This window comes from Haemaphysalis longicornis, unplaced genomic scaffold, assembly GCF_048455015.1.
Source record: "Haemaphysalis longicornis isolate Haplotype H1 unplaced genomic scaffold, Haemaphysalis longicornis Haplotype H1 scaffold_9, whole genome shotgun sequence".
Lineage (NCBI taxonomy): Eukaryota > Metazoa > Arthropoda > Arachnida > Ixodida > Ixodidae > Haemaphysalis > Haemaphysalis longicornis.
Genome location: NW_027526460.1, coordinates 110,021,981 through 110,034,438, shown reverse-complemented (window position 1 = coordinate 110,034,438; position 12,458 = coordinate 110,021,981). Strand labels below are relative to the sequence as shown.

Sequence of the window (12,458 nt, the reverse complement as noted above, 5' to 3'; positions counted from 1 at the left end):
AGTGTCCCAGTGCTTTTTCCATACACGTTACGTTTTGGCGCGAGGCGTAAACGAGTTTTTCGGTGTTTTAGTACGCGCTACGTTCTAGCGCGAGGCGTAAACGAGTTTTCCGGTGTTTTAGTACCGTGACTACATGAGATGAACAACGATTACGACGACGATGACAGGAGACGTCAACAAAACGAGCCTCTAAGGGGCTTCGGCCCTAAAAGCTTGTTTCAAACACTGCTTAGCTGGACTTCATAACAGACACATAGCTGCAAGTCTACAAACATGTTCTAACAAAGCTTGCGCCTTCACATAGGGATCATAAATTTAATTACTCATAAGGCAGAGCAATGTTTTTAAATTCCTGAGCACCTAAGCAGACCAAAGTCATTAGGGCATATCAAAAGCAAAGTTAAATAAATCACAATGCATCTCTAAATTTCAGCAGCAGCACAGATGGTGCGGATGGCTAAGAACGCAATAAAAAGTGCTGGAGGCAATTCTCTTTTGGACGGAACAAAGGCAGCAATTGCATCCACTATACTTCGGCTTGCAATCGCGTCCCTGCACATGCTGTTATGACTTTTGCAAGCGCAAACACCACATTCCAGTTAATCCAAGTTACAAGGTCTTCGCAATGACGAAGGATAACGCACGAAGGATAAGCAGCGGCTTGACGCCGCAACACTGGAAAGCTCAGTTCATCTCTGTGTGGCAGCATCCTGCTTTTTGCAGGGTGGTTCGAGTTGCGGGTTCAAACCATGCGACTCCTTAGCTTAGTAACTACACCGAGTTGTAAGCGATGGGAAAGCAATCATGACATGAGCGCGGTCGCCGACAAGCTTCGAAAATCATGCATCCGTAACATGGCAAATGCGCACACAGTGCGATTATTGTTGTATCATCACTTTTTAACCGTGAAACAGCTCCAGACGTAACAGCCCCTCACACTTCCAAAACTGCTATGGAAAGCACAAGGATAATGCGGCTAAGGTCGCCAAGATAAACTTTTCACTGGCTATTCGGCTACAGTTAGGCGATATTGACAAAAAACTGCATCTCAGTTTCTGGCATAGGCCTGCAGTGCTTTGGTATTTTCAAGGGTTTGTGCGAGAGTAATTTGTCTTGTAAGCACAATGCTGTGAAATAAATGTTGGTTTTCTTAATGATTTTCAGAACTAATAATGTTCCTTGCAGTGAAGACGTTGTTGTTATGGAGCTGATCATGGACTGCCAATCATTCGCAATTTCGTGCAACTGAATAATGGGTGTCAATTACCTAAATTAGGGGCACTTTTGTCTGTCGTAGAGAATGAATCGTCTGCGCAAATGATTATCTTAATTGCTTGGTTCAAACATACACCATTCAAACACACAAAGCGCAAAAGATTGCCTGGCCGGCAGCAACTCAAGAATTAAAATAAAAGAAAATACTCCTCATGCTTACTTTCTTTGTGCAAAATGAAGACACCAACTGTACAGTACCCACTGCACTATCGAAAGAAGGAAAAAAAAAAAAAGAAAAACGCGCGCGGGAGGTAATTGGTAATTACCTTCCTAGTGGGTGTGGGCTTGTTATCTGCAAAGCGCAAAGGTTGCAGCCAGAATGAGGCGTTTTGCAAGGCCACGCAAATGCCTTCCGTGCACATCAAAATTAAAAAAAAAAAAAACCACAAGATAGCAAGCGCTCCTGCCTAGCTCAAGTCTTTAATTACTGATGCTACGTTGCCCCACCTAAAAGATAACATATTGGCGAAAGTGCGTGTTTCACAAAATAAACTACTTTAATTGTTAGTGTAGTTAGAGGTGATCCCACCTCCTCTTTTCTGTCATTTTCATTCATCAGAATGAATTTTCCCGCATGTCCTGTGAATTTTGTTGCAGCGGGATTTGACTTTATTACGCGGGCCTGCTGGGTTGTGAATCAACGACAAAGAGAAAGAAATGACTTGGATGTGAAAGCCCTTACAAATATACTTCAGATCAAGTCTATAGGCTTGTGGACCGGTGGCGAGGGTTACGAAACATGCCGACTTGTTTGACGTATATGCACAAATAAAAATTTTCCAACATTTAAAGTTAATAGCTATTCATGATTCTGAATATTAGGATTTTCAACTTACACTCGAAGCCTCTGATAAGTCATAATTTCGGTCAAATTTAAGACTAAAATAATATTGACTTGATTGATTGTAGGGTTTAACGTGCCGGCGCAACGCAGGTGATGAGGCACGCCGTAGTGGAGGGCTCCGGATTAATTTTGACCACCTGGGGATCTTTAACGTGCGCGAAACTGAAATAGTAGCTCTAGCATTTACTGAAAAAAAAGGTGACATTGAAGTATGCGTTTTGGTCGCTAGGTTCAATCAGACAAGTGAAACAAGCATTCCCATCACATGTTTAAAGCAAGTGTAATATAATGCGTTTTCGAGCTCTTTGGTAAAGCTCTCATTCATGTTAGCACAACATTTCATCATATACTCCCAAGAATACAAGGAGAACGAACGACGAAAAGAAGCTACTCAGAATTGCCAGCTATCCTCTTTTTATGTGAAGGAGACCCTGACCAAATATTTTTTACTAGGTATTACACAATATGACTGCAAAGTAACTTCACTAAAGTAACACTAAAAGGTGAGGAAATTTAGGTTCAACATAAGTGAATTTGCAAAACAAAATCACTTCATCATTTATAGCCAACCCTGTTTCGTTTGCTGGAAAACTGAGGGTTTTTGTTTGATCTATCATGCTTGTTAAATTGGGATTAAGTCCGGTTAAAAAAATGATCTACAGCATATGTAGAGTATTGCCTGGCCTAGAAGAATCTTTGCAGAATTACTTGTAATTATTTTTCAAGCCATCTTTCCTCAAACAGGACAAGACATTCTTTTGCAGTTGCTGCATGGAATGACTGTTACGAGGAATAGCTTAGCAACACAGTCATTGAACATTTCAGAGAATGCTCCCATTTTATAGCAGGCACGAAATTGCAAAAATAAAACTCCTCTGTTTCTCCTAGTTAGGCCTTAAAAATCAGCAGAGCCCGTCCTTTATGCCGTGCTTACCGCCAAACTAGGTTTAGGCAGTCTAAGAAAGACCCCTCAACCTAAGCAGTGGAGGTAATTTTTTTGTTCTTCAATATGCGCACTCACTTCATGTCGTACAGTTCATCAAGGTGTCGCTTTCGCTCAGCCCAGAGAGCCTTCAAGCCGATGTCCTTCCCTTGGAGGCTCAGATCCGGACAGCTGCCACACCGTAGACACTCGCTGGTCTTCAGCCGCCTGAGTTCGGCTTCCAAGCCCAAGACCTGTGGGCAAAGCAGCATTCACAGTTAGCGCCACACAGATGCCCGAGTAAGAAAGTAAACTTCTTAGATGCCGAGACTGCGAGGGCAAATAAAAGCTTTCAACAGGGCGCAGGCATCGGCCCAGCTCGGAACGTTTCTACAGATGGCCTGTTGCCCCTATGAAGACATTTGTACTTGTTCCAACATTGTTTCAACACACGGTGGGCTGACTAGAAACAAGGCTGCGGCGGTGAGCTCCTTCTTGTGCTTTTTTTTGTGAAGGAAAAAATAATAAAAACAAAAAAGTACTAAGCCCTCCATATTTTGATATAAATTTTACCTCTGAAAGCAACGTCTTCTCAGCAATGAATCTGTTTGGAGGTGAAGCCGACTTTAACAGGATCGATGCAAAATTGGATTTTGTAAGTTAGCTTTCCCACATCGCGTGTTGCGCAGTGAAGCATGGCTATTTGCGGAGGTAGTATGGTTACAGCGCCACTTTATGCTCCTCTCTTCAATTGCCACGCGTGGCAGCTCTCTCCTCAATGACAATGAGCGATGTCGCGCGCTCTTGGGCGGCCAGCCGCCTGTGTGGCGTACTCTCTGAGACATTATGGTCTCTGCCCTCCAATCGAGTCTGCCCACCAACCAATAGTACAGCGATCGTCCTGCCTGGTTCCTCACTTCGTGGTCCTGTTTTGATGCGCTGTGTCCAAATAACCATGTCGCATTACCAACTCGCCCAACTCCCCATCCTTCCTTAGTAACCCAACCGTAGCACTTTACTGGGCTTCCTTCTTCAGAAGATGGACGGCCTCTAATTTTTATTTTTTTTTTGCTTGAGGGGAAAAATAAATGCACCGATGTGCATGACGTTAGGCTATCCGTCAAGCGAACGCAACAGTGGAGGCATTTACGGAGAACAAAACAAAGCCTTAAATACGCCCCTTCTTAAGGTGGCCTTCTTAGGTCATTCTGAGATGAAGCAAGTCAAATGAAACACGATACGGCAGCCAAAAAGTTTAGAACGAGAAATGAAATCAAAAGCATGAGGCTTTTGTTTTCATTCAAGAAAGTTGACTGAATAAACTACTAAAAAACAGCTGCCTTGAATGCTGGCTTGGATTGGAGACAGCTTCGTGTCACTTAACACCACCACCATTAGACTGGAATGGTTTCATTTGTTTGAGGTTAGCACAGATAAAGAAATCTCTTTGAGTCATCAGTGACACGCACCTTTTGCTGCGCCTCATGCAGCAGGCATTCTTGGCGCATCACCTCCGCTTCGCTGTCGGCAGTGATCTCGACGCTTTCCCGCAGCGCTTCTTCTAAGGCCTCGATGCGTTCGCGCTGCCGTGAAACTTCCTCCTGCAAGGCGTCTCCACGCAGTCAGGCCCCCAAACAGGCTTTTCCAACGCTGACCACGCTGAATGACTTCCAGCCTCCCGAAGCAACGCAAGATGGCAAGTCCAACCAAAGACAAACAAAAGGTAGCAAGTAAAGGCAAACACGCTCTACGCGAACAAAACACAACGCAACAAAACACCAAGCTGGGGCCATCCGAAGAAAAATTAGGATAAAAATACAGTTAGAAAAAAAGTCAAGTAGTATATGCATATTTATGTTGTCCATCGAGTGTCCGCTCCCCCACCGTATATTCGTAGTGAAGAAACGCTGCCAGTATCCTGTTCATGGGGCCGCATGTCATACGTTAGTGAGCCTAAAAGACATTCGTCACCCCGAAATGCTTGAGAGTGTTTTAGTTATGTTTAAGTACGAAAGCCACTTGATGCGTTTTTAACCGCGGGGGATATAGAGTCCTTCGTCAAACGCGCAGTATATATGTGCTTATAGAACAAGCATAAGTGAAAGAACGGCATCGGCCGGAAAAGTACACACTGTATATATGCAACATGTAAATGTTTTCCCAGCGCATCCTTCATTTCGTTTAAGGCAGTATTGTTAGCTTACTCCGTGGCTTCCGGCTTACCGCCTCCTCATATAATACACGCTTGTACATAGGAGCGAAACGATAAGACAGACGCGTTGGTTTTAGTGCTCGGCCTTCGTGTCTAGGCAAAAAGGCAGCCATGCGAGGTTTGCTAGACCCCGAAGCTGCATTCACCCGAGCCCTAAAACCAGACACCCTCGTGTGCGTTTCAAAGTATAGCTTGTAATGTGAACATAACAGAAGGAACGTTAGAAAAAACTCGAGAAAAAACTGGCTGGACCAGGCGCCTGAAAAAGGAAGAGCAGAGAGTAAAGGCGAGAATGAATAGCTTGTGATTCCGCAATACACATTTGTGCAAGGCAGCAAAGGGCTCGGACACTAACTCTCGTTATTGTTCGAGCCCTTTCTAACATTGCAATTGTTCTTAGCAGACTCAAGAGTACCCACAATTATTTGTCACGAGAGTTCTGCGAAAGTAGGTTGGCCGTTGTTATCCGAACACTTTCCTGTGAGATAATGCAAACACTTTGATTAATCCCCTCCATTTGTGTTTGTCTTGCCATAATTGCTACAACTTTTGCTAGCTGCTGTCATCCCAAGTTAACTTTTTATCACTTACTGGATGATTTTTCAGACGCCCATGTGTACGAGATTTGGGCGCACGTTAAAGATCCCCAGGTGGTCAAGATTAATCCGGAGCCCTCCACTACGGCGCGCCTCATCGCCTGTGTAGCGCCGGCGTGTTAAACCCTACAATCAATCAAAAAATGATTGTTCAGTGGTCCTACAATTACTCTTCTGTGTTTTGAACTTTTTTCCTTTTCGCTTTATTTAGTTGCTTTAACGTAGCTGCCACAACTGGCGCGACTTGTTTGTTTCTGCAATTTTTCCTGCTATGATTTCGATATCATGAGCTCAGCAACAGAGCAGCATTGGCTCATAATGAAGCATACAACTTTTAATTTAAAAATGAAAAATCTTTCTGCTGCTCTAGATAGACGGGTAAAATGTATTTTTATCGTTTTCTTGACTTTTGGGCTCATTTTGTCTCACTCTTTCCAACCTCCCCACAAATCTTTTATTTGGCTTCCCCGCAAACAGGGTGTGCGTGCAGTGAAGCACCCTTTACAGAAGACGTAATGGCAGAAGTGGGGAGAATTTTCAGACGCGCACGTTCCAAATATGTTCACTTCGCGTTGTACTAGACAGGCCTCTGACCAATCACATGCAGCGAAACCGGCGCCACCACTTGCTTGTGCTGCGTCACTCCGCTCATCTTTATTCAGCCAATCAGGGCTCCCTCGAAGTGATGGACACTTTAAGATGAAATGGGCGAAACTGAGAAATTCTCTGGTTCAGGGCTGCGGAAGATTTTGTGGTCATTTTCTTTTTTTCGCTGATAAATCGATAGAAGCCCTTAGATGAACTGCCTATGTGTGAGATCTTTATGAACCGCCTATAGCCTTCCGGCATTCGATGTCATTATTACCACCTCAAAGGCGCGATCACGTTAGAGCTTCTGACGCACTCAACAAGCCTCTACAGTCTAATGCACAAGTAGGGCTGGTTGAAGGCGGAATTTGATCGAAGAGTGAACTAGTGAATATGCGTGCTGGGCCCTCTAAGTAGTAGTTACCTGTCTCTGTTGCCCACATTGGTTTGTCTGCAATTACAAGACAGATGGTGTCGCCCATTTTAATTTAACCAAGTTAGAGGATAAAGGGAACGCTGTGTGGCAGATCAGACGAATGTAGATCTATGGGTAGTCGTACTGAGACACGCACAACGTGCTGATCGCAACGCAAAATGGAGAGAGAAATGCTCACTTGAGCTTTGGAAGCTTCCTGCCCCAGGGCTCCTTCCCTCCGCCGAGCTTCGTCCATCATCTGGGCTCCCCGCGTCTTGTCCGCCTGTTGGCTTCGCTTGAGCGCATTCAGCTTGCTGTCCCTCTCCTTCAGCGCACTGGAGGGAAGCGAACATGGGGACAGAGAGGTGGAAGGATCCGTAAAAGGAGAAGACACGACTGACTTCGTCGTTCGTGTTACTAGCTGGGAACTGCATGCAGTCATTTTAAAGGAGTACTGACACCAATTTTCGGCGATAATATTACCGCGAACCATACATTGGGTTTGTTTATTTGTGTTTTGCTTTTACCGCCTGGCTGCGCCGGTCTGTGTTATCGCTGCGCCAAGGGAAGCGCGTGTTCCATTCTTTCTTTCTGTGCCGCATGTGTTATCTGTTGTGATAGGGAGAGCATTCCGATCTAACGTGAACAGCCCAGAATAATCTTCTTGGATCTACTATGTTCTAGATGCGAATCGACGTTTCGAGAACCACGTGCGCCAAAAGATAAAAAGCCTGCAGAGCGGACGCCGGGGCATTCGATTCGACGACACTCGCCTGTGCAAGACACTTTGTTGACCGCTGCTTCGCCGCCTCTGTATTCTTTTGAGTTGTTAGGGGAGCACAAGTTCGCTCCAATAAACGTGTTTCTCATTCAAGACAACTGCATCGTCCTTGTCTTCGTGACAATATTATTGCACAGTTCGCTTCCTTTACTCAACAGAATACCCTGGCGGAATACCCTGGCAGCTTCACCCTAGCCCATGGCACACATGCGCTTACGCGATTCGTCAAGAATGAATAAATCAAGACTGCGCACAATGCAAGGATGCTGGCTTTCTTCTTTCCAGCCACGTCTCTTCCCACACTCCATGCACTCGGCGGCATTCGGAGGGGAAGTCTGTCACTCTTAAAGGAGTACTGACACCAATTTTCGGCGTTAATATTATTGCACAGTTCGCATCCTTAACTCAACAGAATACCCTGGGTGAAATATGAGCGGCCTGCGACGCGAAGAACATACTTCAATTGGATCTCATTTATCGCGTCGACGGAGCATCGCGCGGAGCGGCACTTAGCAAATGGACATCAGCGTGACATCATCCCGTGAAATCCAAAAGAAGTGACGCGACAGCACTCGACAAAAAATCGTGACGTCACCTCACGCGCGCGGCCCCGCGAACGGCGAGCGGGCGCCGGCGCATTTACAACCGGGTGCACGTACCCCAAGATACAGGCATAACCGCTGCCCAGAAAGGCACTGTTGACAAAAATAAAGCTTCACGGCACAACTCGCGTTGCCTTGAAGCTGCACTGAAGGAAAAAACTCCGCGTATTATCCACACCCCGACTTTGCCACTGAAATTTTCGCATTTTTGGTACGGGCTATACCCGCGAAAAAGCGGTATCGTATGCCAAAAGATATATCGTGCGCGTGCATGCACGCAAGCACGCACACACATCGATGTAAAGTTAGGACATGGTCAGCACGCGAAGGCACACGCAGCATTGCAACTTTACAATTGAGCACTCACTCCTGCAGCTCCTTGATCTGTGCGTTGAGATTGAACTTTTCTTCCTCCAAGGAAGACATGATCTGGAGCAGCCGTTCCAGCTCGGCCTCGTTGGCGCCTCCCGCGGCTGGCGGGGGAGCGGCCTGCCTCGTCTCCAGGTCCGCACAACGCATCTTCAGCTCGGCCAGCTGTCGTACCAGTTCCTGCTCCGTCTCCGAGCTGCCCGCCTGGCCAACGGGGGAAGCCACACCACGCACTCATCATCATCATCATCATGTCTACGCCCACTGCAGGGCAAAAGCCTCTCCCACAGATCTCCAATTATCCCGATCCTGTGCTAACTACGACCAATTTATCCCCACAAACTTCTTGATCTCATCTGCCCACCTAACTTTCTGCCCCCCTGCCACGCTTGCCTTCTCTAGGGATACACTCTGTTGCCCAACGGTTATCTTGCCTTCGCAATACATGCCCTGCCCACGCCCATTTCTTCCTATAAATTTCTACTAATATGTACTTCACACGCGTTTGTTCCCTGACCCACTCCGCTCTCTCCTTGTCCCCTAAAGTTACACCTATCATCTTCCGTTCCACTGCTCGCTGAGTCGCCCTCAGTTTAAGTTGAACCCTCTTAGTGAGCCTCAAGGTTTCTGCCCCGTGGGTGAGTACCGGTAAGATGCAGCTGTCATACTCTTTCTTTTTCAGGGACAATGGTAGGCTGCCATTCATTATCTGAGAACCACGCACTCAAGTGGCGTCAACCGATACACGCAAACACGTTTATTCAGTAACCAGCTGCGAGGCAATACTTATTGTGTGCTGAAAGCTGTAGCTGCGTTATAGATTACCAGTGAAAGCTGTTTGGAGGGTTTTTTATGGGACAAAATCAATCGACTGCGTCCATTTCTGTACGCTATGGAGTGCAAACAGGGAGAGGGTGGCTCCAATTTGGGACTTCGATTTGTAGGGGGTAAAAAAAGCTTTAATTGCCCTTCAAAGATGAAATACGGAATAAAATTTGGTGCGCACGATATTAAGACACGCATTCTAGGTGTATCGATTGCCTAGCTTTTTTTCTATGCCGCTACATTTACCTACCCTTCTCTGCACCGAAGGAGACATAGATAGAAAGAGAGATAAGTACGCGGCCAGTGAAAAAAAAAAATTACGCTCAGCACTGATCCTGTGATAAAAACATGCATTGGTTTCGTTTCTGTTGTGCTTTTAAATGAGTATCACTGCGGAAATTCTAACCACAAAGCAGGGATCGCCAAACTTTGTTTTCATTCAGGGGTACTTTTGGCTGACACTGGATTTTGCTGTCCAACTTTTGCTTGCCATCTGCACATGTAAACTTTGCAACTTGACCTTTGCTGTTTCCACATGCATGCATCTCTCCGTCACACTGTTGCCTTTGATGTAATGGGCTTGCATTTAGCCTGGCTGTATCTCGATATCTTTGTACGCAGCTATCGTAATGTTCAGGTTCCATTATATTCACATTCACCAAGAAGAGTTCCTTATGCTCAAAGAGGCGGTGTTTTTTCTTCCTACCTCGATTCTGAGAGTTTTAGCCATAGGAAGTACAATGGACTGCAAAAGCTTGGTACAATCCTGTAAATACCGCAGAATCGGCATCGGAAAACAAACAATTAGATATTTTTTATTTTATTCCTCTCAAATGAAGTGCTGTGTAAACGACACACGTTGTGGTCTTTTTCTCTAGAAACTACGACTTTTCAAATTCAGAGATAACGGGGTAAATGAGGTGAAAAACTAATGCTAGACTATTCAGAAATGACGCGCAAAATACACAGTAATCGTCTGGTGTAATTTTGGTCTCGCACTGCAAATGCGGTTGCATGCAAGCAAATCACGCTTATACAAAGCGGAACAGGTCTAGTAACCATCTCTGAAAGAAAAATAAGCGCGAAGCTTTACCAGTTTATATCTGACATTCCGATTTACTGATATTCCTTTTAACCGGAAAGCCGTGGAACAGCGAAATTGGACAGCGAACTCCCAATGAGATGCTGCGGGCGGGAAATAGCGGGCGTACCTTTTGTAGCGCCGCCTCGGCCTGCTCCAGTTTCTCCTTCTTCTTCTTGAGCCTCTTCTCGAACTCGTCGAGGGACTTCTGCCGCTCGTCGAGCCTCTTTTTGAGGGCCTCGAGTTCGGCCTCCATCTTGGCGTTCCCTTGGGGCTGGGCGCCCTTAGCGCGGAGGTTCTGGATCTCCGTCTGAAAAGCACCGCGTGCACGCTGTGGTGAGGTCGTCGTCTCCAGGAAGTTGGTGAAGGTCATTAGCTGTGCACGAAGCCAAGAAGAAAGTGACTTCCGACTGCGTGAATACGGAGAAGAAGTCCCCGCGCAATGAAATCCAAAGGAAATTTAAGGAAAAGAAGGATGCATGCGCTTATGCCCCCATCCCAAAAAACTATCACAGAGCCCTCCCAACAGTTGATTGGTTGATTGTAGGGTTTAACGCGCCGACGCAACGCAGGTGATGAGGCGCGCCTTAGTGGAGGGCTCCGGATTATTTTGACCACCTGGGGATCGTGATGGTCTTTAAATACTGTACCAGTTATGTTTCGGCAAAAATTGGCCCAACTATTACATCGATACTAAAAGCTATAGTGGCAAGTTGTGGGGGCTGAGTAAAGAATTATTTTTCGCCAGAAAACACCGGCTGCCGCGTACTCCGCCCGCGGGGTCGGGAAGCGACCGGCGGCGGGGAAGCCCCTCTCTTCATACGCGTATCACGTTCTCTGCGTTTGGAGCTTGTAGCGGCTCAACAGCGAGCTGTCCTAGTTTAAAACTTCGTTCTACGCTGATTGCCACAAATGTGTCTATGTACTGGTGTATGTCTTCTTTGGCGCTCTTTGCCCATAGTCGGCCTTGCGCCAATAAAACCCAACTATCATCATCATACTGGTGTATGTACTTGTTCACGTGTTCCTTTCTTGGCACTAACAACACATAAATTTTATTAAAAAAGAAACACTTGCGCCGCATATCTCAGCACGTACGAACAAGATACTAAGTAGAGGTACCTGAAAAAGCATGTTATGCCTATTATGAAGATATTAAAATGGTTGAAACCAAGATACAACCCTGCACGATCGGCGAACTACCTTCCCGAGTGCCATGGTATCAACGCGCTCCTGCAAGGAATCCTCTTACTGCCTAGAAGGCAAGGCTAGACAAGTTCATCGCTTTTCTCAGAAAAAAAAAAAAAACGCACATGTTTGAAAAATAAAAGAAAAACATCAAATTTGCTTATCTTTGGATTATACAACTGGGGACTCGGGCACCATGTCAGTACGAAGCAAGGCTTTCTTATCTAGGGGGTGTCGACCGGAACATATCGAAGGTGATTGCATTATGAGGATGCGAAAATAGACGCAGGAGGGAGGGGCTGGTTCAATTCCGAGGAGATAAGAGGGGCTTAATAAGCACCTCGGTTCTTTTGCCTAAGCGGCAGGTAATTTAAATTGCGGGAAAGCTTGTCGCGGATAGCGGAGGAATCGGTTGCATGTTTTCGGCGGTAAATCGCAGGCGCAACAAGCGCTATACAGTAGCCGACGGTTTTTTCGGGTTCGAAAAATTTTGACTTTCTCGAGGAATTGCCGGTTGTCCCATAGGAGTAATGTTTATGAACAACGAATATCTTGGACAAAATAAAGTCAAACTTCAACTTTCCGGACACAATTTTCTGCGACAGAGCCACGATGCGACTCCAGGACGACGCCATTTTGAATCCTGAGCCACCTGGCTACGTCGAATTGGATGAGGGATTGGCTTGACTGCCGCCGGGGTAACGGTAGGGGGATAAAGCGAGCTCCGAGACCGTACGAATCGTGGGCGCTGACATGATAC

The 12,458-nt window shown here is 46.0% G+C and overlaps 1 protein-coding gene across 1 annotated transcript in view; it reads right to left on the bottom strand.

The window, feature by feature from the left end:
• Nucleotides 1–12,458, bottom strand: part of LOC144152099 (uncharacterized) — a 173,904-nt gene that overhangs the window by 13,618 nt on the left and 147,828 nt on the right. The window contains exons 8-12 of the mRNA XM_077683310.1: nucleotides 10,641–10,820; nucleotides 8,603–8,808; nucleotides 7,052–7,187; nucleotides 4,511–4,642; nucleotides 3,141–3,295 (exon numbers count right to left, since the gene is read on the bottom strand). Coding sequence (XP_077539436.1) covers nucleotides 3,141–3,295; nucleotides 4,511–4,642; nucleotides 7,052–7,187; nucleotides 8,603–8,808; nucleotides 10,641–10,820 — 809 coding nt within the window. The remainder of the gene's footprint in view (nucleotides 1–3,140; nucleotides 3,296–4,510; nucleotides 4,643–7,051; nucleotides 7,188–8,602; nucleotides 8,809–10,640; nucleotides 10,821–12,458) is intronic.